The sequence below is a fragment of the Stenella coeruleoalba genome (genome assembly GCF_951394435.1).
Source record: "Stenella coeruleoalba genome assembly, chromosome: 13".
Taxonomy (NCBI): domain Eukaryota; kingdom Metazoa; phylum Chordata; class Mammalia; order Artiodactyla; family Delphinidae; genus Stenella; species Stenella coeruleoalba.
Window position 1 is genome coordinate 73517919 of NC_137159.1, and position 27994 is coordinate 73545912.

Below are 27994 nucleotides of genomic sequence, written 5' to 3' on the forward strand. Positions count from 1 at the left end.
GAAAGATTATATGGCCTCACAAGGAACAGCATTTTATCACAGCAAGATTAAAAGTTGATGTATACGTTCTTTAAGAGGTGAGGCTAGTCAGAGCTTCCAGTGTTCAGGACACAGTCCCTTGTCCCTAACGGATGATTAACAAATATTTGTTAAACAGGGAATCAAATCCCATATGTTTCGACCTTGGTAAAATATCACTTCTAGGGTCTCTGCTGGCTCTACTATGCAGCAAGGGGTGCAGTCATGACTGTTTTTGAGGTTGGCTCTGTGGATCTCATTTTCCATATGTGTCATATGGTAGGGAAGGAGAGGATACCCTTTAAGCTTCATGCCAGTTCTACAATGCTAAAATTCTCAGACTTTCTGTCCTAGTCAACTATGACAAAATTTTCCTCTCTGGGAATACAAAGGGCAGCACCAAAGCCAGGCCATGTCCACAGTGGAATGAGTGTGGAGTTGCAGAGCTTTGCCATCTTACCCCAGTCCTTGCAGCCGAATGCACACTGTGTTTGCCTCCTTTCCCTTCTATTTAGGTAGAGTTCTGCTGCATTCCAGCTGCAAGATAAACAAAGCATTTATCCCAGTCAATTTTAACAGCCTTCCCTTTGCACCTCTGCATATTGCTCAACTTTCATACAGCCATGAGAAGCTCATAAAATCTCAGCCTGTGCTGACCATAAAAAAAAGGGTATTTTTGTAGAATGCTGGGCTTGTGTACTTCCTTGAAGCACCAGAGGAACTGCAGGAGCTTTTAAAACTAATTAACAACCCCCTGTTGGGGACATGGCACTTTGTAGTGATTTATCCTAGGTGGGAGTACAGACCTGGGCAGCAAGAACTTCTAAAACTGTATGCAGATCTGAGGGGATTTGTGAAGTGGTGTTATTTATGACGTACACCTCCCACTACCCACTTTTTGGTGGAGAGTGTAATAGAAATATTTAATGCATTCTAATCTTAACAGGAGAGGTAAGAACAGGTAATTTTTTACTTTTTTACCATGCCACTGCTACAGTTACAGCCTTCCAGAACTTCAAGTTTCCCCCTCCTCCTACAAATGCCATTGTGTGTTTTAGAAAGTCAGGTGGTAGAAGTCCTAGTCCTGCTGACGTGTTTTAAAACATGTGTGACTCTAGGACCTAGTGTAGTTATTGCTGCCATAATAATTTGGGGCACCAATGGTTTCCCTTTCTCTCAGTAACAGAAAGATCTGATGCCAGGAAATAATAGATTTTAAAAGTACCATTCAAACATACAGTTCCCTCAGCTGGGGGCGCTATCCTGAACTGAAAGATAAAAGACTCAAATTTATTCCAGTCGATACAAGAACTTTGTTTTTTGTTTATTTATACCATGTCCTCTTTTTCAGTATTTCTATCCTTTCTTTTGTTAAGCCCAAAGGATATGAAGTAGAAGGAAGAGAGCAGACACAGGGCACAAGCCCAGACAGATATAATAAGGATAAATTCTACTAAACAAACAAAAGAATCAAGTTTTAATTAATACAGTTACATTTAGATCTGGTACTTTTTTACTGAAAAAAAAATTGAGAAAATATGAATGACAATATTTAGTAGAACACATGAAAGGCATTTAAAAAACTGATTAACAATGGATAATAACACCTGACATTTTTTAACACTGCATATTTTAAAGATTTTTTATGACCAATAAAAGACTGAATCGTAGATTACTTGTGAAAAGAAAACAGGGAGGGTATTTTTATCCCAAGTTATGGATAAAGAAACAGTTTCAGGGTCCAGGGTCATACCATAAATTAAATAAGTTCTCTGTGGCAATTAGGGTTATGAAAAAAATGGTCAACAGAGTCTAGAGGGTTGTTGTTTTCTTAGACAGGTTTATCTTAAATTCAATCTGGAAAAATAATCTAGGGTAATGCAACTCAGTGGAAGAAAAGAAAAAGTACATTTTTGTTCCCTTGAAATGAATTAAATGTAACTGTAGTTATCAGAATCTGAATATGAAAAAGCTGAAATTAGCCAATACTAGAAACGCACAGTAACGATTTGAATTTATAAGACTTAAAGAGTAAAACATTTTTGTACTTTTAGAATAACATACTAATTTTGCTTTTTCAAATATAGAATGATAGAATGATGTTCATTATATATTTTTAGGGAAAAAGATTATGAAATAGAATATGTTTCTGTTTAAAATACATATATTTATTTATATGTAACATTTAACAATAGAAAAAATCTGAAAGAGCAGCATGAATAATTTTCTTCAGCTTTATTGAAGTAAAATTGGCAAATAAAATTGTAAATATTTAAAGTATACATTGTAATGATTTGATCTATTGCAAGTACATTGTGAAAACAGCACAGATATTTAATAGCAGTTATGTTGGAGTGGTTGGATGATGGGTTTTTGTTTTTCTCACATATTTATCTGTGTGTGTGTGTGTGTGTGTGTGTGTGTGTGTGTGTGTGGACATTTACACTCTTTTAGCAAATTTCAATTATACGATACAGTGTTATCAGCTATAGTCACCGTATTATACAGTAGATCTTCTGACCTTATTCATCATACAACTGAAAGTTTGCACCCTTTTACCAACCTCTCTCTATTTCATCCACCCCCAACCCAATCCCTGGCAACCGCTTTTCTACTCTATGTTTCTATGAGTTCAATTTTTTTTTAAGATTCCACATATAAGTGATACATACAGTATTTGTCTTTCTCCGTTTGATTTCATTTAGCATAACGTCCTCTAGTTTCATTCATGTAGTCACAAATGACAGTGTCCTTTGTCAAGGCTTAATAATACATATATATATATATATATAATATCACATTTTCTTGATCCATTCATTAAAATAATTTTTTAATCTCATATATTTCACCAGCCCAAATAGAAGGCTGCTTTTGCCTGATCATTTTATTTCTGAGGTGATAACGTATGTAGAGCTAGCAATATGATTTTAGGGCTAGAGTCCCAACAACTTCAATGTCATGCAGAATTATACCAGAAGAAAAGCATTTTGCACTTCATTGATCACTGGAAGCCCTTTTCTAGGTATTCTGCTATGCAGAGTTCCTTTTCCTTTGCAACAGATTGCTGAGAACTGATCCTGAAAAACAGAAGTGTCGATGGAACTTAGGAGGGAAAGGAGGAAAAACTTTGGAGCCAGAACTCTGAACACTTCCTCAGATTCAAAACTCAGCCTTCCCATTTTCTAGTTTTGTGACTTCAGGCAAGTATTTCAACACTTCTGTGCTTTAAGGTACAGAATTGTGGTACCTATCTCCTAGGGTTTGGTGAAGAGTCTATGAGATAATGCAGAGTGAGCATAAATAAATGTTCAAGTTCCTTATCAAGCTCAGGTCTGATGACTTGATTGCCAGCCCAAGCCCATGACAGTTCTGAGGAGGACAGAGAAAGACATTGCATTAATAATTAAAAAGATTAACTTAATGACAAGTAAAAGAATAGAAGCATAAACAATGTCAACATTTAATATCTCATTTTTAAGTGGTCTGGGGGTAGCATTTCCAGGGTTGGTTCAGAAGCTCATAAATGACACAAAGGACTCAGGAGCTTCCCACCTTTTTGCTCAGTTATCTACAAATATCATTTCTGTCCCATGAATGATCTATTTTGCAACTCTAAGCTAAAGGCAGATGTGGTAGCAAACTTATTTGTATGGAAAAATTTTCCTAGGAACAGACCCCACCCCTCACCCCAAAGATTTTACTTTATGTCTCATTGCCTAGAAATAGACTATGCAGCCACCCATAACTGTGAGAGAATCCCAAAAGCAAAAAAAAAAAAAAAAAAAAAAAAAAAAAATGGTGAAAAGAAAACTTGAGGGCTTCCCTGGTGGCGCAGTGGTTGAGAGTCTGCCTGCCGATGCAGGAGACACCGGTTCGTGCCCCGGTCCCGGAAGATCCCACACTCCGCGGAGCGGCTGGGCCCGTGAGCCATGGCCGCTGAGCCTGCGCGTCCGGAGCCTGTGCTCCGTAACGGGAGAGGCCACAACAGTGAGAGGCCCGCGTACCGCAAAAAAAAAAAAAAAAGAAAGAAAAGAAAACTTGATTGCATGATTCCTTCTCTGGAGCTGAGTACCTTGTTGTCTGAACAAAGTAAGTGTGTCTTGAGCATGGGCAGAAGAGGATGGGTCTGGAACCTTGGGTATGTAGTATCTGTCGCAGAAAGATTTAATTGAACATGGAATCTCAGCACCACCATGGCTGGTATTTTGGGTACCGTTGACTCTGGGAGCTTTTTATTCAATGGGGGGCATGGCTGGTGAATGTCACATGATTAACACTGCGGCATATTTTGCCCTGTTTTTTTTGGAAAAGATATTGCAAGTGTCACTCTTTACATTATAGCTCAGCTTGTGTAACTGGTCATAAATTCTGGCCAAGATTTACTTCTAAGTGGCATGGAGAAGTCCCTACAGTGAAATAAATGCTGTTAATAATAATGCCACAAATGCAATGATCAGCTCATCTTTGAAGGTTTTATAACGAACTTTTTTATTTGCTTAGTTAGGTTTTACAGTGAAGACTAAACTTTCTTAATTTATTTTATTACTTGTTTCACCAGAATCTCATTTTGCAATGCTTTGCACATTACCACATAGCTTCAGAGCCAGAAATCATCCCTGATTTAGATTTATGGGAAGAGTTTGCATATGTTATAAACATAGATTTTCTTCTAGTTCTAACAAAGTATATTTATTTCATATACAAACAAATTATATATCTATTTTAGAATGCTTTTATTTAAATTCTAATGATTTATGGGCACTGTAATTTGGCTGCCCATGTAGCATTTTATCCGGCCTTCTCTAAAACACTAAATCTTTAATTGAGTAAGGCAGAAGCTTATGGATCAGTACATTTTGTCTTTGGCATTATCTCTGTTGAGAAAAGGGGGGCAGGGTTCTATTTAGGTTTTATTTGCTTTTATTATTTCCTTCAACTCTCTGGCTGGTTATTGCATTCCTGTATCATTTTGAAATTTATAGTCTATTTAATAGCATTTTTATTTTTTATGATTATGTCAGTCTTACCCATAAGAGGGTCTTAGGGAATATGTTTTGAGTTTCTTTCAACAGCAACCACGTCCAGAAACTACCTAACATGAGTCTTTTTACCAGAGGGAGCTATGAAACCGAAATGATTTTAGATGTAGATTATAATAATAATTTGGAGGCATCTTTATGATCTGTGAGTTTCATATCACTCTCATGCCTAGCACTCCCTTTGATTATTACTGTTCTAACAGAGCACTGCAAAACTTCTGTACGTATCCCATAGCAATCTCTACGTCAGGGGAAGGTGCAAGGGGGTGAGGGTATGCTTAATACTGAATTGTTCACCAAAATGTCAAGAACAGTTTGTTCAAATTATCTCAAAGTGTGGCTTAAACTGGTGTTTCTCCCTCAAAGATTTTAGGATTAGCATCCAGCTTAGAGCTTCTCCTCTAATTGTGTGGCTCTCTTCAGTTTGCTGCCCATGTATCTTCTGCTGCCAAACTGTAGCTTCTGTCATAAGTGAGTAAAACTTAAGAACCCACAAATCTCCCTAAATTCTCTGCACAGGAAAGCTAAAGAGGCAATACTGTAATATTTTAACTGGTCTTTGGATTTGCAAAAGAAAGCAGCTTCCATTGGAAAAACTTCCAAGGAGAACCCGACAGTATGGAGAGCTGTTGAGTCATCTCTGGCTTCTTTGACAGCACCATGAAATATAATCAGCAATCAGTCACTTTCCCTGGGTGGAATGTTTATGAAATGTGCCACTCAATGTTCTAAAATCATATTTTATGATCAGCAGAATCTGTGAAGTTTTAAATCTGCATTAATAATAATATAGACCTAATTTCTGTTACTCTTTTCAGGTTTTATAGACTACTTTTATATAACCCTTTCTGTTGGCCCTTGCAAAAATGAATGAAGTATTTGTTACAATCCCTATTTTATAGATGGAAGAATTGGTTTCCAGAAAGATTAATGGCTTCTCACTTCATTTTAAAACCAAGGGCTCTCATGCCTTGTAGCATACGGCTTAGCTGCATCAAGTTTGGAATCAAAAGGACTGGTTTTCATCTGAGTTTGCTAGTTACCTCTTTTATAAATTGCAAATGTGTTTGGCTGCGAGTACCAGAAAGCCAATTTACAGAGATGTAACCGAGTTGGGGGTTATAGATCTCAAACTCACACACACACAGAAAATACAGACTTTGTCAACTGCCTGGATTGGTTTCCCTCTTTGATAATGCATTGATAACCAGTCTGTGATTCCCTTGGCTTTTTCCTGCCCTGGTCACCTCCTCTGGAGCTTCAGGCATGGTGCCTGTGTCTGGGGTACAAATAAGAAAGATGAAAGTTTCAGTCTCTCTGTCTCCTTTCATAGATAAAGCAAAGTCTTTGCTTCCTATAACCATCCATGGACTTTGCTGCTCTGTCACAGTGTGAACTGTTACATGGCTACATGCTGCAAGGGACTATGGGAAAGAGAATATTGAGCCTTGGGCTGGTAATGTTGCTGTCCAAATAAAATTAGATCACTCTTAGTTAAAAAAAAAAGGGGGGTTAGATTTTAGCAAAGCTAGCAAGTGTGTCTATCTCACATAGCTTTTAGGGATATTTTATTCAGGGCAAATTCTGTGTAATAGGTATGTAATAAATTGTATTATGGGTAATATTTTGGTATTAATATTGATAACATGACGATAGTATTGTTTTCCTTTTTCATAGACAAGAAGCACCTTTGAAAAAAATAGTAGTTAGTAATCATTATCAAAGTTAAAAATGCTACCTTATACTTTTTTTTTTAACATCTTTATTGGGGTGTAATTGCTTTACAATGGTGTGTTAGTTTCTGCTTTATAACAAAGTGAATCAGTTATACATATACATATGTTCCCATATCTCTTCCCTCTTGCGTCTCCCTCCCTCCCACCCCTCCAGGCGGTCACAAAGCACCGAACTGATCTCCCTGTGCTATGCAGCTGCTTCCCACTAGCTATCTACCTTACGTTTAGTGGTGTATATATGTCCAAGCCTCTCTCTTGCTTTGTCACAGCTCACCCTTCCCCCTCCCCATATCCTCAAGTCCGTTCTCCATTAGGTCTGTGTCTTTATTCCTGTCTTACCCCTAGGTTCTTCATGACATTTTTTTTTTCTTAAATTCCATATATATGTGTTAGCATATGGTATTTGTCTTTCTCTTTCTGACTTACTTCACTCTGTATGACAGACTCTAGCTCTATCCACCTCATTACAAATAGTTCAATTTCGTTTCTTTTTATGGCTGAGTAATATTCCATTGTATATATGTGCCACATCTTCTTTATCCATTCATCTGATGATGGGCACTTAGGTTGTTTCCATCTTTGGGCTATTGTAAATAGAGCTGCAATGAACATTTTGGTACATGACTCTTTTTGAATTATGGTTTTCTCAGGGTATATGCCCAGTAGTGGGATTGCTGGGTCATATGGTAGTTCTATTTGTAGTTTTTTAAGGAACCTCCATACTGTTCTCCATAGTGGCTGTACCAATTCACATTCCCACCAGCAGTGCAAGAGTGTTCCCTTTTCTCCACACCCTATCCAGCATTTATTGTTTCTAGATTTTTTGATGATGGCCATTCTGACTGGTGTGAGATGATATCTCATTGTAGTTTTGATTTGCATCTCTCTAATGATTAATGATGTTGAGCATTCTTTCATGTGCTTGTTGGCAGTCTGTATATCTTCTTTGGAGAAATGTCTATTTAGGTCTTCTGCCCATTTTTGGATTGGGTTGTTTGTTTTTTTGTTATTGAGCTGCATGAGCTGCTTGTAAATTTTGGAAATTAATCCTTTGTCAGTTGCTTCATTTGCAAATATTTTCTCCCATTCTGGGTGTTGTCTTTTGGTCTTGTTTATGGTTTCCTTTGCTGTGCAAAAGCTTTGAAGTTTCATTAGGTTCCATTTGTTTATTTTTGTTTTTATTTCCATTTCTCTAGGAGGTGGGTCAAAACGGATCTTGCTGTGATTTATGTCATAGAGTGTTCTGCCTATGTTTTCCTCTAAGAGTTTGATAGTTTCTGGCCTTACACTTAGGTCTTTAATCCATTTTGAGCTTATTTTTGTTTATGGTGTTAGGGAGTGATCTAATCTCATACTTTTACATGTACCTGTCCAGTTTTCCCAGCACCACCTATTGAAGTGGCTGTCCTTTCTCCACTGTACATTGCTGCCTCCTTTATCAAAGATAAGGTGACCATATGTGCGTGGGTTTATCTCTGGGCTTTCTATCCTGTTCCATTGATCTTTCTGTTTTTGTGCCAGTACCATACTCTCTTGATTACTGTAGCTTTGTAGTATAGTCTGAAGTCAGGGAGCCTGATTCCTCCAGCTCCGTTTTTCGTTCTCAAGATTGCTTTGGCTATTCAGGGTCTTTTGTGTTTCCATACAAACTGTGAAATTTTTTGTTGTAGTTCTGTGAAAAATGCTAGTGGTAGTTTGATAGGGATTGCATTGAATCTGTAGATTGCTTTGGGTAGTAGAGTCGTTTTCACAATGTTGATTCTTCCAATCCAAGAACATGGTATATCTCTCCATCTATTTGTATCATCTTTAATTTCTTTCATAAGTGTCTTATAATTTTCTGCATACAGGTCTTTTGTCTCCTTAGGTAGGTTTATTCCTAGATATTTTATTCTTTTTGTTGCAATGGTAAATGCGAGTGTTTTCTTGATTTCACTTTCAGATTTTTCATCCTTAGTGTATAGGAATGCAAGAGATTTCTGTGCATTAATTTTTTATCCTGCAACTTTACCAAATTCAGTGACTAGCTCTAGTAGTTTTCTGGTGGCATCTTTAGGATTCTCTATGTATAGTATCATGTCATCTGCAAACAGTGACAGCTTTACTTCTTCTTTTCCGATTTGGATTCCTTTTATTTCCTTTTCTTCTCTGATTGCTGTAGCTAAAACTTCCAAAACTATGTTGAATAAGAGTGGTGAGAGTGGGCAACCTTGCCTTGTTCCTGATCTTAGTGGAAATGCTTTCAGTTTTTCACCATTGAGGACGATGTTGGCTGTGGGTTTGTCATATATGGCCTTTATTATGTTGAGGAAAGTTCCCTCTATGCCTAGTTTCTGCAGGGTTTTTATCATAAATGGGTGTTGAATTTTGTCAAAAGCTTTCTCTGCATCTATTGAGATGATCATATGGTTTTTCCCCCTTCAATTTGTTAATATGGTTTATCACATTGATTGATTTGCGTATATTGAAAAATCCTTGCATTCCTGGGATAAACTCCACTTGATCATGGTGTATGATCCTTTTAATGTGCTGTTGGATTCTGTTTGCTAGTATTTTGTTGAGGATTTTTGCATCTATGTTCATCAGTGATATTGGCCTCTAGTTTTATTTCTTTGTGACATCCTTGTCTGGTTTTGGTATCAAGGATTAGCTGCATCCCATAGGTTTTGGGTAATCATGTCTCCATTGTCATTTGTTTCTAGGTATTTTTTTATTTCCTCTTTGATTTCTTCAGTGATCACTTCGTTATTAAGTAGTGTATTGTTTAGCCTCCATGTGTTTGTATTTTTTACAGATCTTTTCCTGTAATTGATATCTAGTCTCATGGCGTTGTGGTCGGAAAAGATACTTGATACAATTACAATTTTCTTAAATTTACCAAGGCTTGATTTGTGACCCAATATATGATCTATCCTGGAGAATGTTCCATGAGCACTTGAGAAAAATGTGTATTCTGTAGTTTTTGGATGGAGTGTCCTATAAATATCAATTAAGTCCATCTTGTTTAATGTATCATGTAAAGCTTGTGTTTCCTTATTTATTTTCATTTTGGATGATCTGTCCATTGGTGAAAGTGGGGTGTTAAAGTCCCCTATTATGAATGTGTTACTGTCGATTTCCCCTTTTATGGCTGTTAGTATTTGCCTTATGTATTGAGGTGCTCCTATGTTGGGTCCATAAATATTTACAATTGTTATATCTTCTTCTTGGATCGATCCCTTGATTATTATGTAGTGTCCTTCTTTGTCTCTTTTAATAGTCTTTGTTTTAAAGTCTATTTTGTCTGATACGAGAATTGCTACTCCAGCTTTCTTTTGATTTCCATTTGCATGGAATATCTTTTTCCATCCCCTTACTTTCAGTCTGTATGTGTCTCTAGGTCTGAAATGGGTCTCTTGTAGATAGCATATATATGGGTCTTGTTTTTGTATTCATTCAGCCAATCTGTGTCTTTTGGTGGGAGCATTTAGTCCATTTACATGTAAGGTAATTATTGATATGTATGTTTCTATTCCCATTTTCTAAATTGTTTTGGGTTCGTTATTATAGGTCTTTTCCTTCTCTTGTGTTTCTTGCCTAGAGAAGTTCCTTTAGCATTTGTTGTAAAGCTGGTTTGGTGGTGCTGAACTCTCTCAGCTTTTGCTTGTCTGTAAAGGTTTTAATTTCTCCATCAAATCTGAATGAGATCCTTGCTGGGTAGAGTAATCTTGGTTGCAGGTTTTTCTCCTTCATCACTTTCAGTATGTCCTGCCACTCCCTTCTGGCTTGCAGAGTTTCTGCTGAAAGATCAGTTGTTAACCTTATGGGGATTCCCTTGTGTGTTATTTGTGTTTTTCCCTTGCTGCTTTTAATATGCTTTCTTTGTATTTAATTTTTCACAGTTTGATTAATATGTTTCTTGGCATATTTCTCCTTGGATTTATCCTGTATGGGACTCTCTGTGCTTCCTGGACTTGCTTAACTATTTCCTTTCCCATATTAGGGAAGTTTTCAACTATAATATCTTCAAATATTTTCTCAGTCCCTTTCTTTTTCTCTTCTTCTGGAACCCCTATAATTCGAATGTTGGTGCATTTAATGTTGTCCCAGAGGTCTCTGAGACTGTCCTCAGTTCTTTTCATTCTTTTTTCTTTATTCTGCTCTGCAGTAGTTATTTCCACTAGTTTATCTTCCAGGTCACTTATCCGTTCTTCTGCCTCAGTTATTCTGCTATTGATCCCATCTAGAGTATTTTTCATTTCATTTATTGTGTTGTTCATCATTGTTTGTTTCATCTTTAGTTCTTCTAGGTCCTTATTAAATGTTTTTTGCATTTTGTCTATTCTATTTCCAAGATTTTGGATCATCTTTACTATCATTATTCTGAATTCTTTTTCACGTAGACTGCCTATTTCCTCTTCATTTGTTAGGTCTTGTGGGTTTTTATCTTGCTCCTTCATCTGCGGTGTGTTTTTCTGTCTTCTCATTTTGCTTACCTTACTGTGTTTGGGGTCTCCTTTTTGCAGGCTGCAGGTTCGTAGTTCCCATTGTTTTTGGTGTCTGTCCCCAGTGGCTAAGGTTGGTTCAGTGGGTTGTGTAGGCTTCCTGGTGGAGGGGACTAGTGCCTGTGTTCTGGTGGATGAGGCTGGATCTTGTCTTTCTGGTGGGCAGGTCCATGTCTGGTGTTGTGTTTTGGGGTGTCTGTGGACTTATTATGATGTTAGGCAGCCTCTCTGCTAATGGGTGGGGTCGTGTTCCTGTTTTGCTAGTTGTTTGCATAGGTTGTCCAGCACTGTAGCTTGGTGGTCGTTGAGTGAAGCTGGGTGCTGGTGTTGAGATGGAGATCTCTGAGAGATTTTCGCCGTTTGATATTATGTGGAGCTGGGAGGTCTCTTGTGGACCAGTGTCCTGAAGTTGGCTCTCCCACCTCAGAGGCACAGCACTGACTCCTGGCTGCAGCACCAAGAGCCTTTCATCCATACGGCTCAGAATAAAAGGGAGAAAAAGTAGAGAGAAAGAATTAGTAGAAGTAGGAAGAAAGAAAGAAAGAAAGAAAGGAGGGAAGGATGGAAGGAAGAAAGAAAGGAAAGAAAGAAAGGGAGGGAGGGACGGATGGTGGGAGGAAGGAAGGAAGGAAGGAGGGAAGGAAGGAAAAAAGAAAGAAGATAAAGTGAAATAAAGTTATTAAAATTAATTATTAAGAAAAAAAAAAACGGACGGATAGAACCCTAGGACAAATGGTGGAAGCAAAGCTATACAGACAAAATCTCACACAGAAGCATATACATACACACTCACAAAAAGAGGCAAAGGGGAAAAAAATCATAAATCTTGCTGTCAAAGTCCACCTCCTCAATTTGGGGTGATTCGTTGTCTATTCCGGTATTCCACAGGTGCAGGGTATATCAAGTTGATTGTGGAGCTTTAATCCGCTGCTTCTGAGGCTGCTGGGAGAGATTTCCCTTTCTCTTCTTTGTTCTCACGGCTCCCAGGGTCTCAGCTTTGGATTTGGCCCCGCCTCTGCGTGTAAGTCGCTGGAGGGCGTCTGTTCTTTGCTCAAACAGGACGGGGTTAAAGGAGCCGCTGATTCGCGGGCTCTGGCTCACTCAGGCCGGGGTGGGGGTGGGGGAGGGAGGGGCACGGCGTGAGGGGCGGGCCTGCTGCGTCAGAGGCCGGCGTGACGTTACACCAGCCTGAGGAGCGCCGTGCGTTCTCCCGGGGAAGTTGTCCCTGAATCCCGAGAACCTGGCAGTGGCGGGCTGCACAGGCTCCCCAGAAGTGGGGTGCTCGCACACAGGCTTCTTGGTGGTGGCAGCAGCAGCCTTAGTGTCTCATGCCCGTCTCTGGGGTCCGCGCTGTTAGCCGCGGCTCGCGCCCGTTTCTGGAGCTCCTTTGAGCAGCGCTCTTAATCCCGTCTCCTCGCACACCAGGAAACAAAGAGGTAAGAAAAAGTCTCTTGCCTCTTCGGCAGGTCCAGACTTTTCCTCGGACTCCCTCCCGGCCAGCCGTCGCGCACTAACCCCCTGCAGGCTGTGTTCACGCCGCCAACCCCGGGCCTCTCCCTGTGCTCCGACCGAAGCCCGAGCCTCAGCTCCCAGCCCCGCCGGCCGCGGCGGGTGAGCAGACAAGCCTCTCGGGCTGTTGAGTGCCGGTCGGCACCGATCCTCTGTGCGGGAATCTCTCCGCTTTGGCCGCCGCACCCCTGTTGCTGTGCTCTCCTCCGCGGCTGCGAAGCTCCCCCCCTCCACCACCCGCAGTCTCCGCCCGCGAAGGGGCTTCTAGTGTGTAGAAACCTTTCCTCCTTCACAGCTCCTTCCCACTGTTGCAGGTCCCGTCCCTATTCTTTTGTCTGTTTTTTTTTTTTTTTCTTTTTTCTTTTGCCCTACCCAGGTACATGGGGAGTTTCTTGCCTTTTGGGAGGTCTGAGGTCTTCTGCCAGCGTTCAATAGGTGTTCTGTAGGAGCTGTTCCACGTGTAGATGTATTTCTGGTGTATCTGTGGGGAGGAAGGTGATCTCCGCGTCTTCTCTTCCGCCATCTTCCCCTCATCCCCTACCTTATACTTTTATTGTGTTCAATTCTTAATACCTTTTAACTTGTTTTAGACTTACAATATACCTCTAAATAAGTACGGCAAGTATCATTATATTTTACAAACAGGAAAACAGATCTCCATAGAATTGAAGGGAATTACCTAAATTAATGTCAGAGCATGTATTTTTACTTCAAATCTTGCAGTATGATTTGAATATCATGTATTAGTACTCAAAAGCCACTCCTTCCTCCAGAAGGATAGAGGGAGAAGCAAAAATAATAAGCAGTGGTACTATTTGTTGATTACTCATTGGAAAATTAACAATAGATAATATTCTCTTGTAATAGCACCCTTCTCAATTTAAAAATATATTCATATTTGATATTCAAAAAATAGGAAATAGACATGGCAAGTGAGACCTCAATGTAAGTAGGAGGAAACTGAGTCTCTCTTTATATGATTTGCCCAAAGTCACTCAACTTATAAACAAAAGAGCTGGGGCAGAGCACTAGTTTTCCCAATTTTAGCCCAATGATCATTTCACTGACCCTTGTTACCATCTAGAAACAGGTTTTTCATTACCTCTCATGAGAACAGTGTTTTGTAAAATTTAGTAACTTTGAACTCTTTTAAGTCAAAGCTTGCAAAGTTGTAGATCTATAATGTAAAAGTTTTCTTTGACCTCCACACCATAGGCCCATGCAATGTTGAAAAATATAAATAATTGTCAATATTTAAACATCAGATGTTAAATAAAACCCAATATTTCCAGCTTTTCTTGCAAACAAACATAAATAATCTATCCATCTATACTTGGACCGCATTCCTGAATGGAATGAAGGGTCTGTACTAAAGACTAAGCAGGAATTCTTCAGTTTTCCACAATCCTCTGAATTCCCTGCAGGGCCCTTAACAGAGAAGCGAACATTGGCCCCTTTTCGCCTCAGTTGACTTGTGTGCCTTCTCTCTGTAGGCAGGTCAGTTTGTGCCCCCTCCCCGCCATTAACTTATAACAAAGTCATTTCCTGATACTAGACACTGGAGCAGATGCTCTATCACCTTTTTCTTTTCTTTTACTTTCTGCGATTCTTTGAGATCTTTGTACATTCAAAATAGCAAAGGGAAAATCTGTTTGGTTGTTTTCAAGTTAGATGGAAAAAAAATGTTGTTACCTTTAGCCTGCTTGGCAGGGATTGGTGTATGCTAACTACATTCAGTCACTCCTACGTGTAGATGTGATGTTGGCAGGCTAGTCTGGGGAAGAACAATGAAGTGGAAGGAGAGAGCGAAAAATAAGGGGAAGGCTGCAGGTTGTTGTTTGAAACTCAGGCTGATTCGACAGAGGATCATCTGCCACCAGGGCCTAGATTGAGGCCATTTGAGGACCATTGTTTGATGGAGAACTCCATACCCACCCTGTCATTAAGTTAATAGTAAAGTAGGCCTCCTTAGAGGAGTGGACTTATCACTTGTTTTCCCCACACAAATATAATTAAATATGAAAGGTGGTGACGGCAGTTGAACATCTGTCTTTAGCTTTCAGATTTTTCACAGTCTGTTGATTAGGTTATGTTTTATATTATTCCAGTGTCCACAGCTGTCAAGTGAAATGGGAGTGGGCCTGCCCAAGTCTGGGAGCCGAGGTCTGCTTCACGTTGCACGTGGTAATAGCCGGTGACAGCTTCTACTATGAACAAATTATTTTCCGTTGGTTGATGGGTCTCAGCTGTTCTAACTTGGGAAGTGATGAGTTTTGCTTTCATTGGGAAAGTAAGATCTGTTCAAATAGAGTTGCTGGCTTCTTTGGGTGTGAGTGTTTGATTTTTGTGTTTGTTTTTGTAGCTTTGTGTATATGCACATGCAGTGGTATTTGGGTCCTTTTTTGACAGCAGGCTCTAAACTTACTAGAGCATAATATCTGGAGTCTTCCAAGGTCTGTGCTGATATATGGGAGGGAGAGATCAACAGGAGGGCAGAGGAGCATTTCAGACAATCTCACTCATACCAAGCTCTCTGAGATTGATTTCTCATCTTGACTCAAGAGTGTTTGTTCTCAGGCTGATATCTTTTCCTCCTGAGTGAGGTTAGCTCACACCAATATCCTTGGGTAATGCCAAACAGTAGAGTGCTAATTAAATGGTAGGATCTAGAAATACTGAGGGTCTTCTTTCAGAGGTGTCAAATCTATAGACAATTTTATAAGCTACAGGTGTGCACATAGCACAGAAATTGAATATGTTTAAAATGGAAAAGTCCTGAAGATTTTTCCCCAGTGCCTTCATGTTCCCTTCCCCTATTCTCCATATCAAAACGTGGTTGTAGAAAATGTTCTAAGCATACTTTGACTCACAGGTATAAATAATGAATGATTGCTTGGTTACCTGAACTTTAGCAGGAAACAATTAAAGGTATCTGTTTCTGTCCAATACAACTTTCTGTGATGATGCAAATGTTCCAGATGAAATGTGGCTAGTATGATCAAGGAACTTAATTTTTATTTTGATCTCACTTATTTTATTTCATTGTCTTAATTTTAAACAGCCATGTGTGGCTAGTGCCTACCATATTGGAAGTGCAGAAATAGTTAATGATGACCTTTAAAGCTCTCAGGTATTTCAAATGAAGGGCGTATTTTTGAGGAGGACTAAATTATCCTGGCATTACTGAAATGGCACCATTGCCACCTGAAAAAGTAGAACTGACCATTTCTAGTGTCCATTACAGGAGCATTAAATCCTAGGCAATAATAAGACATTTAAAGAATGAATATATGATTGAACGCATAATAATGATAACAAATGATACAGTTAACAGTATCAGCTAACATTTGTTTGAATCAGGCACTGTCAGAATCAGGATGCTTACGTCATCTATGCAACAATTCTGTGAGGCACACACCATTGCCTTCCTTGTTTTGCAGTTAAGGAAACTGAAGTGTAGAAAAGACTGAAAAGTTAGTAAATAATGGGAGTCTTGATTTCAACTCAGTTCTGTCTCTGAAGCCCACTTTCACAATTGCAGATACTATTATGACTATGAGCTTTAAAGCACAGCTTACTTTAGGGGCAATTAATGAAGCCCATATCTGAATGTAGTGCCTTAGATCTCCAGGGTCCCTTTATTTTCCTCACTTGATGATGATACTTAAAATAATGTCTACATGCAACTAGCATAGAGTAAATACTCCATAAAAAGCAGCTGCATCTTTTCACTATTATCGTAATTATATGACATTTCCATAAACTTTCATTGCATATGTGATATCAATCACAAGGGCCACTGAGTCACAGATGAATCTCATAAGTGATTCTGCCCTTAATATCGCCAGTGACAAAAGTATCACAAAATTATAGTTCTGAGGATTTAAGGGGCCCAAAGAGACTAGCTAAAAACATTTTATTCTAGAGACAAGAGCTATTACTGGATGTGATTCTGTTCTCCCCTCAAAATCAGCAATGCTATTATGAATATCACAGAATTTTGGACTTTAAAAAAATCTTGTACCTCATTGTCTAAGTAACTATTGCATGATGAAGTTAGATGGGGAGAGTGTGTCTGTAAATTACATTGAATTATTAACTGAAGAATGGATTGAATCTACTGTCAATCTACCGTTATAACTATACTGAGTATAGTTATAACTTTCTTCCATTCATTCTCCTTGAAATGTATTTCCTGGTGTTCACACGCATGGGACCTGTCAGCCACTGTGCCAGGCATTGTGATTGGTGGAAACTGATCCACTGATTATATTAACAGGGAAAAATAAATCTGCCACAAGGCACTTAGCTGTCTGCCATATGATCCAAAGTAAATTCAGTGAAACGGATTGATTTTAATTCTTCAGTATGTGTAATTGCTTCCAAACTTATTGCCAGTTAGTGTGGTTTTTTTTTTTTTTTTTTTTTTTTTTTTTTTGCAGTACGCGGGCCTCTCACTGTTGTGGCCTCTCCCGTTGCGGAGCACAGGCTCCGGACGCGCAGGCTCAGCGGCCATGGCTCACGGGCCCAGCCGCTCCGCGGCATGTGGGATCTTCCCGGACCGGGGCACGAACCCGTGTCTCCTGCATCCGCAGGCGGACTCTCAACCACTGCGCCACCAGGGAAGCCCACCAGTTAGTATTTATAACATTAAATTCAGGTTAACCATGTGATTACTAGTCTTTGCATTACCCATAGACTCTGCAATTTTGGGACTCCTGAATTTGACTGTGACTTCTAAGTGGCCACATCAACAATTTTTTTCTGTTCCTTTTTGGCACATAGAATGATTAAGATGACACAGATGTCTTCAGTGGGCTTCTAGTTGATTAGCAATGCAACCAAATCTCTGAGAGGCTCAAGGTTGTGATTTCTGCAAAGATGACTTGCAGGTGTGGTCTGCTCTGCACTGAGATAACAATAGGAAGCTACAACTAGAGATCATCAGGTCTGTAAGGCTGGGGAAGCCAGGCTGTTGATTGCAGAATGGTCATCGGGCAGGAGTATTTGTGAACAAAGGACCAGTATTGGAGGCTTAGCCTTGAGAAATGTCAAATATCTGAATGGGGTGAGAAAAACATTCCAAGCCCACATATCTGTTTGGGATGAAAAATAAAGATGAGACAGTGGGAAGGGATATATTTATGTCTTCCTCCGACAGAGCATGGCTTTCTCTCTGTAAACCCAGGCACAGCATCTGAGACTGGTTAAGTAGGACACTGGATACAGTTTATTTAGCACATTTTTTCCCCTTCAGTAAAAATATAAATCTCTATTCACTCATTTCCTTCATTTACATTCACACTGATCTGTTAAGACAAGCAGTTGAAATGGGGATAATTTTCTAGCTGAGCATGTGTCAGCATCATGCTAAAAGATAGAGTTGGTACACTTCACTCACCCCCAAAGATGTTGGGTATATTTCCTTTTGAGTAAACAGAAGCCATAAGAGAGGAGATGCTAATAAGTAATAAGGAAGGAAAGGAAGGAATAATAAACATTTATAAACATTTAAAACAAACTAAAGCACATGCTGAGTCCACAGCATTTCATTGAGCAGGGTAATGGGCCTTCCTCCTTCTCCTGTTACAGGTTATAAGGGAAGGAAAATCACATTGACTTGGTTCTTAAATTCTTTAAAAGGAAACCTGTTCGTCTGAGGCCATACCTTTTTTTTTTTTAACATCTTTATTGGATTATAATTGCTTTACAATGGTGTGTTAGTTTCTGCTTTATAACAGTGAATCAGTTATACATATACATATACATATGTTTCCATATCTCTTCCCTCTTGCATCTCCCTCCCTCCCACCCTCCCTATCCCACCCCTCTAGGTGGTCACAAAGAACCAAGCTGATCTCCCTGTGCTATGCGGCTGCTTCCTACTAGCTAGCTATTTTACGTTTGGTAGTGTATATATGTCCATGCCACTCTCTCACTTTGTCCCAGCTTACCATTCCCCCTCCGCATATCCTCAAGTCCATTCTCTAGTAGGTCTGTGTCTTTTTTCCCGTCTTACCCCTAGGTTCTTCATGACATTTTTTTTTTCTTAGATTCCATATATATGTGTTAGCATACGGTATTTGTCTTTCTCTTTCTGACTTACTTCACTCTGTATGACAGACTCTAGGTCCATCCACCTCACTACTGAGGCCATACCTTTGCCTGTTGTGAGTTTTTACAAACGAATTGCAATCAGAAATTAAATGAGGGCAGATAGGGGATAGTTATTAAATAAATTGCAATCAGAAAATAATGAGTGGAGGCCAGAGGTCAAGTTTTGAATAATGTGACCTTGAGGAGCCTGAAGATGGCAGATATTACAATCACAGTGTATTTCTTTGAAGGGTCAGTGAAGTTGATAGAGAAATCAAGCTGCAAGGGCTGGTGCAGAAAACATTCTGTGATGAACACTCTCTGTTACAGGTCTTCATTGTGTTCAGGAAGCAGAATCTTATGCACGCACTCAGAGAAAGCATAAAAGATTCACACAAAGATCGTAACAGTCACACGAGTACTTTCTTTTATATACAGGTACATTTGTCTAAATGTGTGATTCCCCCCAAATAGTATCTTGCTCCTAGTACTCTTTTGTAGTATGCTTTTCTCATTTACCAGTATACTTTCCATGTAAAGATTGAAATTTAAATTCATATTCATTCCCGTTTAACAAGAAAAATGCTATTTGATTTGTAGATCATTAGTTAATTGCATTGATCTTATGACATCTGATAGATCATCATTGGAACTAAAGATACAGTGACCCAAAATCATGGTTTAACGGGCATCAATATTACAGCTTTTGCTCCATTCTAATCCCAATTCTGCCCATACTCCTTACTGTGACACTCAAAGTCTGTGATGAACAAATACAAACATTAACAATGTAGGTTGGAAGGAAGGGTCCAGGGTTTGTTGGGTCTGGAGCCTGAACTTTTTCTATGTCATTGCCTACTTGCAGGGTCTGTTTCAGATTTATAGGCTTTTATTTGAAATTTTTATTGAGATAATTATAGATTAACATTCAGGTGTAAAAAAAGAATACAGAGAGGGCTTCCCTGGTGGTGCAGTGGTTGAGAGTCCGTCTGCCGATGCAGGGGACATGGGTTTGTGCCCCAGTCCGGGAAGATCCCACATGCCACGGAGCGGCTGGGCCCGTGAGCCATGGCTGCTGAGCCTGCGCGTCCGGAGCCTGTGCTCCGCAACGGGAGAGGCCACAACAGTGAGAGGCCTGCGTACCGAAAAAAAAAAAAAAAAAAAAAGAATACAGAGAGATCCTTTGGACATTTTGCCTAGTTTCCCCCAAAAGTGACATTTTGCAAAACTAGTATATTATTATGACCAGGATATTGACATTAATACAATTCACTGATCTTACTCAGATCTCCTAAGTTTTACTTTTACTGGTGTGTTTTGTAAGTAGGCACAATCATATTTTTCACTAATGAATATTTAGTAAAATATTCTTACTGTTTGAACACATTTTCTAAGTTTCAATATTCAATGCGTTTTATGCTTTTTGGTGTCATATACGGTTTAGGGATTTTATTTAGCTCTTTTCTACGTGTTTAGACTTTTTTTTAAAATGCCCTTTTCCTTGGATTTGAAAGACTTACTTGATCATATACTATGATTTTATAGATAATCTTTCCTCTGAATTTTCCAACATATGGCACTAATGCATCTGCTTTTTCTTGGCCTGATACCACATATTTTAGTTATTACAGCTTTAAAATATATTTTACTCTCCGGTAGAGAAAATCTATTCTCATCACTCTTTACTTAAAATAAAAACTTATTTGCAATTCTTAGACATTTATTATTCTATATAAATCATTCATATAATTTGACTTATGTTTTCATTTCTTAAGGAAATTATGCCAGGATAAGATTGGTTTGCATTAGATCTGCAAATTAATACTTAGAAATCTTTTTACAAATTTTACAATATTAATTCTTGCCATTTAACTTAGGGCTATATCTTTATTTTATTCAAGTCTTTTTCACGGACCTCAGCAAATTTGCTCAGTTTTTCTGTACACATTTCCTGAGAGCCTTGGGGAAGTTACCCTAGATTTTCGTTTGAAATATCAAAAATGGGTCTTCTCCACAGTCTTTAGTATATTCTGCCTCTTGTGACTTCTTAGTGGCAGAGTGGAAACAACTGTTACAATGTTACCAGTGAGTGAAAAGAATGATGAATAGCATGACTGGTTCTCTCTGATGGAAACTAAGGGCCTTCTTTGGACTGAGACGCAAGGGTATTACTCAATGGGAATAGGATCAATTCCTGAGTAGACTAAATGATCTCAGAAAAGATTGCAAGTCCACAGCTTCCAAGATAGGTTATACATCTCCCTAGTTGTGTTCTCTCTGCAATCCCCTTTTCCCCAAATCCATCTGTGCCCTCAGGATACAGAAAAGATAGTAACTATACTATCTCATCCTCAAATGGCAGCCCAGAGAGGTAGGCAAATGACTCTCACATGAGGTGGGAAAGACTCAAAGACAATTCAAGTCATATCAAACCATATCAGTGCAAACAGAGGATTTGGGAAAAGCTTACTTGGAATAAAAATAGCATTTCCCCACTGCCTTTGCTGCTCTGTTGTGATCGTATAACTAAGTTTTGGCCAACAGGATGTAAGCAAGAAAAGTATGTTCGAATTTTAAGAAGTATTATCAAAGGAACACAGTTTGCTCATTTCCCAGCATTTCTCCTTATGGTGCCTGGAATAGTAACACAGTGGCTTCCTCCAGATATCTTGAATCTGAGTGGAGAATAAACTATTATCTTGTTAACTTACTGTTATTTGGGGGTTTGCTGATAATTGCAGCTGAACTTGATTTTAAGAAATACAGCATGTGCCTTTTACAGAAGAATTCATACAGAGCAGCTACCATCACAACATATCCTCATTAAGTTATTGAACTTCATGAATGAATAAAGACATTTTCAGTCATCTAGGCAGAAGAAAACAACTCTTTCAAAATGAAAAAAAAAAATCAGGCTCACTTTCTAATTCTCAACAGCCATAGAGAATTTTTACAAAAGGTCTACAAGTTTCAGGAGAGCCAAGACCAGGGCCAGGGCCAGGGCTCCTACAAATGTTTTCCTTGAGTGAATCAATTCAATTCAGGAATTGAAGAATGAACCTTGAGTCCAAACCATGTCCCCAATGTAATTTTACCAAAATAGCCACAGTATTCTGCTTCATCTGTATTCTTGAATTAAGTTCTCAATGTGGTTCAGAAACAAGAGGCAGCTTCTTATGATTAATCTCTGCTTCCTTAAATCACATCATTATCTGTAGTTTCTGCCTGTGTAGGTGAAGGACATTTTACCAACTCACTATAATTTAAAACGTTGATAGCCTTTCTGAGTGATTTAAGCATGTCTCTTTCTTTTTTAATTTTTTAAATCTTTTAATCTTAATTTTTTAATTTTTTTAATCTTTATTGGAGTATAATTGCTTTACAATGGTGTGTTAGTTTCTGCTTTATAACAAAGTGAATCAATCAGCTATACATATACCTATATCCTCATATCTCCTCCCTCTTGCATCTCCCTCCCACCCTCCCTATCCCACCCCTCTAGGTGGTCACAAAGCACCGAGCTGATCTCCCTGTGCTATGCGGCTGCTTCCCACTAGCTATCTATTTTACGTTTGGTAGTGTATATGTGTCCACGCCACTCTCTCACTTCGTCCCAGCTTACTCTTCCCCTTCTCCGTGTCCTCAAGTCCATTCTCTACGTCTGCATCTTTATTCCTGTCCTGCCCCTAGGTTCTTCAGAACCATTTTTTTTTTTTTTTAGATTCCATATATATGTGTTAGCATATGGTATTTGTTTTTCTCTTTCTGACTTACTTCACTCTGTATGACAGATTCTAGGTCCATCCACCTCACTACAAATAACTCAATTTCATTTCTTTTTATGGCTGAGTAATATTCCAATGTCTCATATAGAGTATATGAGGTTTTGATTTGTGGTCCAGCTGATACTGATTCTTTCAGTTGGTGGTTTTAGCCAATCTACACATGCATGTATATGACAGATAGGTTTGGCTTTAGATTTTTCATGATATTTTTCTGTGCTTTTTAGATCTTTATATGGTGACCTTCCTTGCTATGTTTTACATATGAGTTCTGATAATTTTGAAGGGTTGTGTATTTTCTTCTGGTGGTTTCATAAAGGTAACTTTAACTTTATGTAATTAACCATTAGGTTTTTTGAAAAGTAGTATCTATTTAGCAATGAAAAAATTTGTAATACTTAGTTTTTATGTTTCTTGTTCTCTTAACAACCTATTTTTCATTGACCTTAGGTTACAAGAGATGAAGAAATTATTCTATTTCCCAATATTTGTTTAGTTATAGCATTCCTACTCTCTCAGTATTTATAAATACTCTGTTCTTGAAACATAAGCCCAATATTTGTTCCACCTCAGTTGTTCAATTAAATGACTTCAATGCTAACTATCACTACAATAGCAATCATATTATAATATATAAATGTATCAAATCAACATCTTGCACACATTAAATTTAAACAACATATGTCAAATATAATATATTTGTATTTACATATTTATTTAAATATATATTGTTATATAAATATTATAATGCATAATTCTAATTTTTTTTTCAAGGCACATTTAATTTAATATCAAGAGCGCAATACAAAAGGCCCAAATACAATGAAGGAACACATTCCCCCATTAACACCAACGACAGTGCTCTTTGACCATGTGCCTGTTGAATGGAATAGGGATTTAATAAATTTCACTACTGAAAAAAATAACGCAGTGAGTCTCATCACAGCTAATATCCTTATACAATCTAGTTGTGAAATGAATGTTTATAATGCTTCAAACAGTTTAGACCTGAAGTTTGATACCACACCTTCATTATTTGTACAGTCCTCAATAAGATTATCTACAGTATTAGCAACCATTCAAAGAACAAACCATTGAGTAAATCCACATTGATTTAAGGCTCAATCAAGTAATATGGAGCCCCAAACTAAATGGTTAAATATATGAACTACTTGTACTGACATCTATTATTTGATTCTCTCATGACTATTAAGTTGGTTCTTAGCAAATAAACCCTTTAAAGGCAAAATTCACCTCATTTGAGTTTGACCCAGAAGTTCAACAACAATCACGAAGTCCACAGTCTTATTGGCAAAACTGATATACAGTGTCTCTAAGTCACTATGCTCAAGGTTAAGAGCGATGCATATTCCATCTTTACATTTACTGGAATTTTACATGTTCAGTCCATGATTTTAAATCTCTAGGTTTTCATTCCTCCAAACTGTCTGAAGACACAGTGTGCCACAGACTTAAGACTTCTGTTTCTCCCTCTATTTTCTTCAAACAGAAACACTTCTCAAGTGTCTACATGTCCCAGAAGGGGAATTTTTCGGAGGTGGCCACTTCTTCGGAATAGTCCGACGCCATCAGGCCTCTGAAGCAAGGGGAGGGGGAAGAGAAAAAAGCTGAAACACAAGGTTCATCTGGTAAGTTTTACATTAACCATTACAAGCTGGATAGTATAAGAATGTGGCTTTTTGGCTCAAAAAGTCTGAGTCTTGGTGTGGAAACGAGTACTTGGCTGTCCCACCACAGCTTTCTCGTAGTGGGACTGTCAGGGAAGTCTTGACTGGGGAGTATGATTTGTTTACCTATCAGGCGTAAACTTCCAGGCACTCAGTTCATTTTGGGCTTGTTCCAGTTTGTCTTTAGTCTGTTCCAGTTCACCTTTCATTTTTAGGAAAAACAAGTTGATCGCTGGGTCTACCATTGTTGATCTCAGTTGGGCAACGCTAGGCTGCTGGACTTGCTTGAGGTACTGGATTTGAGTAGTCCACTCCTGCATCTCTTGCTCCTTGGTTGCTAGTCGCATTACAAGAATGTTTTCCCTGCGTGTAGACTCTTGCTGTTGTTGCTTTAGTTTTTCTTCAGATTCCCTTAAGCCAGTTACATCATTAGAGTTAAGATCTGTGTACTTGCCCTCCAAAGCTTGTACATATGCTTCATATTGTTTCCACCTGAGAATTAATTCATCTCGTGCCATCACTTTGAAGTCTGTTTCACTCAGTCGAACCTTTTTAGGAAGAGGTTCCTTGTTGGTCATCTTGAATCCTCCCCTGACGGAGGCCGCGCCGGCGCCGCGCAGTCACATAGGCTGACCCCGCGCTACCCGCTCGCTGCCCAGGCCGCCCGACCCGGCTGCCGCTGGCCCCCGCGCTCCTCCTCCTTAATTTTTTAAAAAGGAGCAGGAAGAATTGTCTTTAAAGTTGTTTTAGGGTACTTGTGCTCAGTTCCCTAACAGGGAAAAGTATTAAAATAGCAATTTTAATAACCACCATAATAGAACTAATATATAATTTTAAAACTTCCCACATTACTGTTGTGTCCAGTTTGTGAATAAGTGAGAATATCAAGGAGGAGAGATGTTCATTACTAACATGCAGAATTCCAATAGAGAAACAACATAAAATGGTAGTTAAATTAATGGGTTTTGAGGTCAGACTGCCTGCTTTGAAGCCTAACTTTAGCACTTACTATGTGAGAAAAGTACTAATATTTCCTATAAAATGGAGATTAAAAATGAGACCACAAGTTAAGTGAGGATTATAAGAAAAAAATAAATAAAGCATATAGAAGAGTGTCATCACACGGTATGTACTCTGTAAAGGCTGCCATAAGGGTATTATCCATCTTCTTAATGTTTGCTAACCTGCTAGATGAAAAATGGTAGCTAGTTGTTTGAATTTGCACCTTCCAGATCAATAATTAAATGCAGATCTTTAAAAAATGTTTATTAGTCATTTTTATGCTTTCTAGGAGTTTCTTGTGATTATTCTTTGCCCATTTTTCTCTTTAGTTATTTGTCTTTTTTGAATGAATTGGCTGAAGGTCTTTTAACATTAGACACAGTAACCTTTTCTGTGTATTATATATATTTTTGTACTCTCAGCCTCACTTACACTTTTAAAATGTTTTTATTAAAGTGATATACATTCAGGAAAAGGTACAGTTTGATACACTTTCATAATCTGAACACATCTGCGTAGCTAGCACTTAAATTGTAAAAAAAAAAAAAAAAAAAGGAGAGAGAGGGAGAGAGAATAATCCAGCAGCACAGAAGCTCTCTTCCTGGTCCATCCTAGTCTCTACCACATCCAATAGTATAACCACTATCCTGATTGCTGACAAAATAAATCAGTGTGTTTTCATGTTTTTGTGCTTCGAGTAATGGAATTGTAGGGAATTGTACTCTTTTGTGTATGGCTTCCGTCATCTGCAATTTAATTTTAAGTATGACACCTTTCATTTTAGAATAGTTTTGTTTTTTGATGTTTTAAATAATTTAATCCCTCAACTCAGCTAAGTGAATAAAGAAACTACTTTTACATGTGGCTGTAGAAAAGGATGGACTGGTAAATATCTTAGCATAATATTAATACTTTTTAGTAATTTCATCTCCTAAACTGTTTTTCATAAAAGAGAATGAAGGCCTTTTAATCATTCAAATTCTAATTGTCTACAATATCTCATCTAATCTCCATCATATAGTTTTAAAAGTTTTCTATAATTTAGTTCATCTGACCTTTGCAACCATATTATGTCTTACTCTCTGAAGCAGTTTCTGAAGGCAGGTCTGTCATTATCTTCCAAACCTAAGTCTCTTTGCATCTTTCCTTCTCTGAGAATTGCCTTCTTGGTGCCCCTTTCCTATTCAAATCTGTATTATCCCTGATACCTAACTCTACAGCCACCATGTCTTCAGGCCCATGTGTATTATTGAGTAACTCCTGTGCTTCACATAATATCTAAGTTCTGAGGGTAAAAAAAAAAACGTTCCGGGAAGTCATTGTTATTAATGTGATCATAACCAAGTAGGAGAAACATTTTTTAAATGCATAATTACAATAAAGTAAGTTTGGAAATATGGTGGACAGGTTATAAAATTTGTATAAAGAAAAGAGTGATTCACTTTGCATATATCAAACTCATTGAAATTATGAAATGAGAGCTTGACAGTCAGAGTGATATATGATGATTGTTGGGAACCATGACTCTGAATCCCCAGGTGGGGGGTGGAGGGGAAGGAATTTAAGAAGAAGGAACAGATTGTGCAAAACCACAGAGAATTGAAATGTTCTAGCAGGTTTGGGTAGAAGTCACAATATTGTAATGTATAAGGCAGAAATCGGTCCCCATTCGAAAAAGAATCCACCAAGCACTGAGACGGATTTGACAAAGAGGCATTAAAGGTGTAAGGCTGAGGAGGCAGGTTGGGGCCATTTCCTGAAGGACACATCACACAGTGTCCATGGAAAATAGATTGGATTTTCTTCTGTTGTTGGCAAGGTGCCTAAAGAATTTGAAAGATGATTCTGCCCTCCAGGTGTGAAGTGACAGTGACCAGGGGACTAGTGGTGCCACCAGCTGACTGAGGTGACGCATCCGAACTCCTCTCTCACTAGAACTGTCAGTTACCTTGCTACCTGCCACCTCTCTAGGTGGACTAGGCCGGGGTGGATGCTGTGATCTCTCCAGTTGCATACCTGGGTGACTGGGGATTTTGAAGAGGACACCATCCTCATGCCTGTGGGTGACACAGTAAAAACATGTCCATCCACTGTTGTAAGAGTCTCAGCATCGCTCAGCAATCATTTGGGGTTTTCTTCCTAGGTAGGATTGCTCTGATTCTTCTCAATTACTATTTTAAAACTTTGATAGTCTCTTAAACCTGTTATCCAAGTACATACTTTTATTTATTTTTATTATTATTTTTTTTTGTGGTGCACGGGCCTCTCACTGTTGTGGCCTCTCCCGTGGCGGAGCACAGGCTCCGGATGCGCCGGCTCAGCGGCCATGGCTCACGGGCCCAGCCGCTCCACGGCATGTGGGATCCTCCCAGACCAGGGCACGAACCCGTGTCCCCTGCATCGGCAGGTGGACTCTCAACCACTGCGCCACCAGGGAAGCCCCCAAGTACATACTTTTATCCTCAGCAGACAAATTTGCCTTTTAGTTCTTGAAGAATATTGGAGAGGCCATGAATAATTTCTCTAAATTCTTCCTCTCTCCCACCAAGATAAAAAGTGTTATTTATTTATAACTGTCTTTACCTCCTGCCCCCAGGGGTCAGAGACAAGATGTCCTGTCTCCTTTAGGAGAAAATCCTA

General features: G+C 38.8%; 1 protein-coding gene across 1 annotated transcript; it reads right to left on the bottom strand.

Annotated features, from left to right (window-relative positions):
* Nucleotides 1–23590: 23590 nt before the first annotated feature.
* Nucleotides 23591–25030, bottom strand: LOC307196011 (pre-mRNA-splicing regulator WTAP-like). Its single transcript, XM_079940740.1, has 2 exons — nt 24479–25030; nt 23591–24261 (listed from the first exon to the last, which is right to left on the bottom strand). The coding sequence occupies exons 1-2, from the start codon at nt 24928–24930 to the stop codon at nt 24192–24194; spliced, it is 522 nt and encodes a 173-aa protein (XP_079796866.1). The 5' UTR covers nt 24931–25030; the 3' UTR covers nt 23591–24191.
* Nucleotides 25031–27994: the final 2964 nt, after the last annotated feature.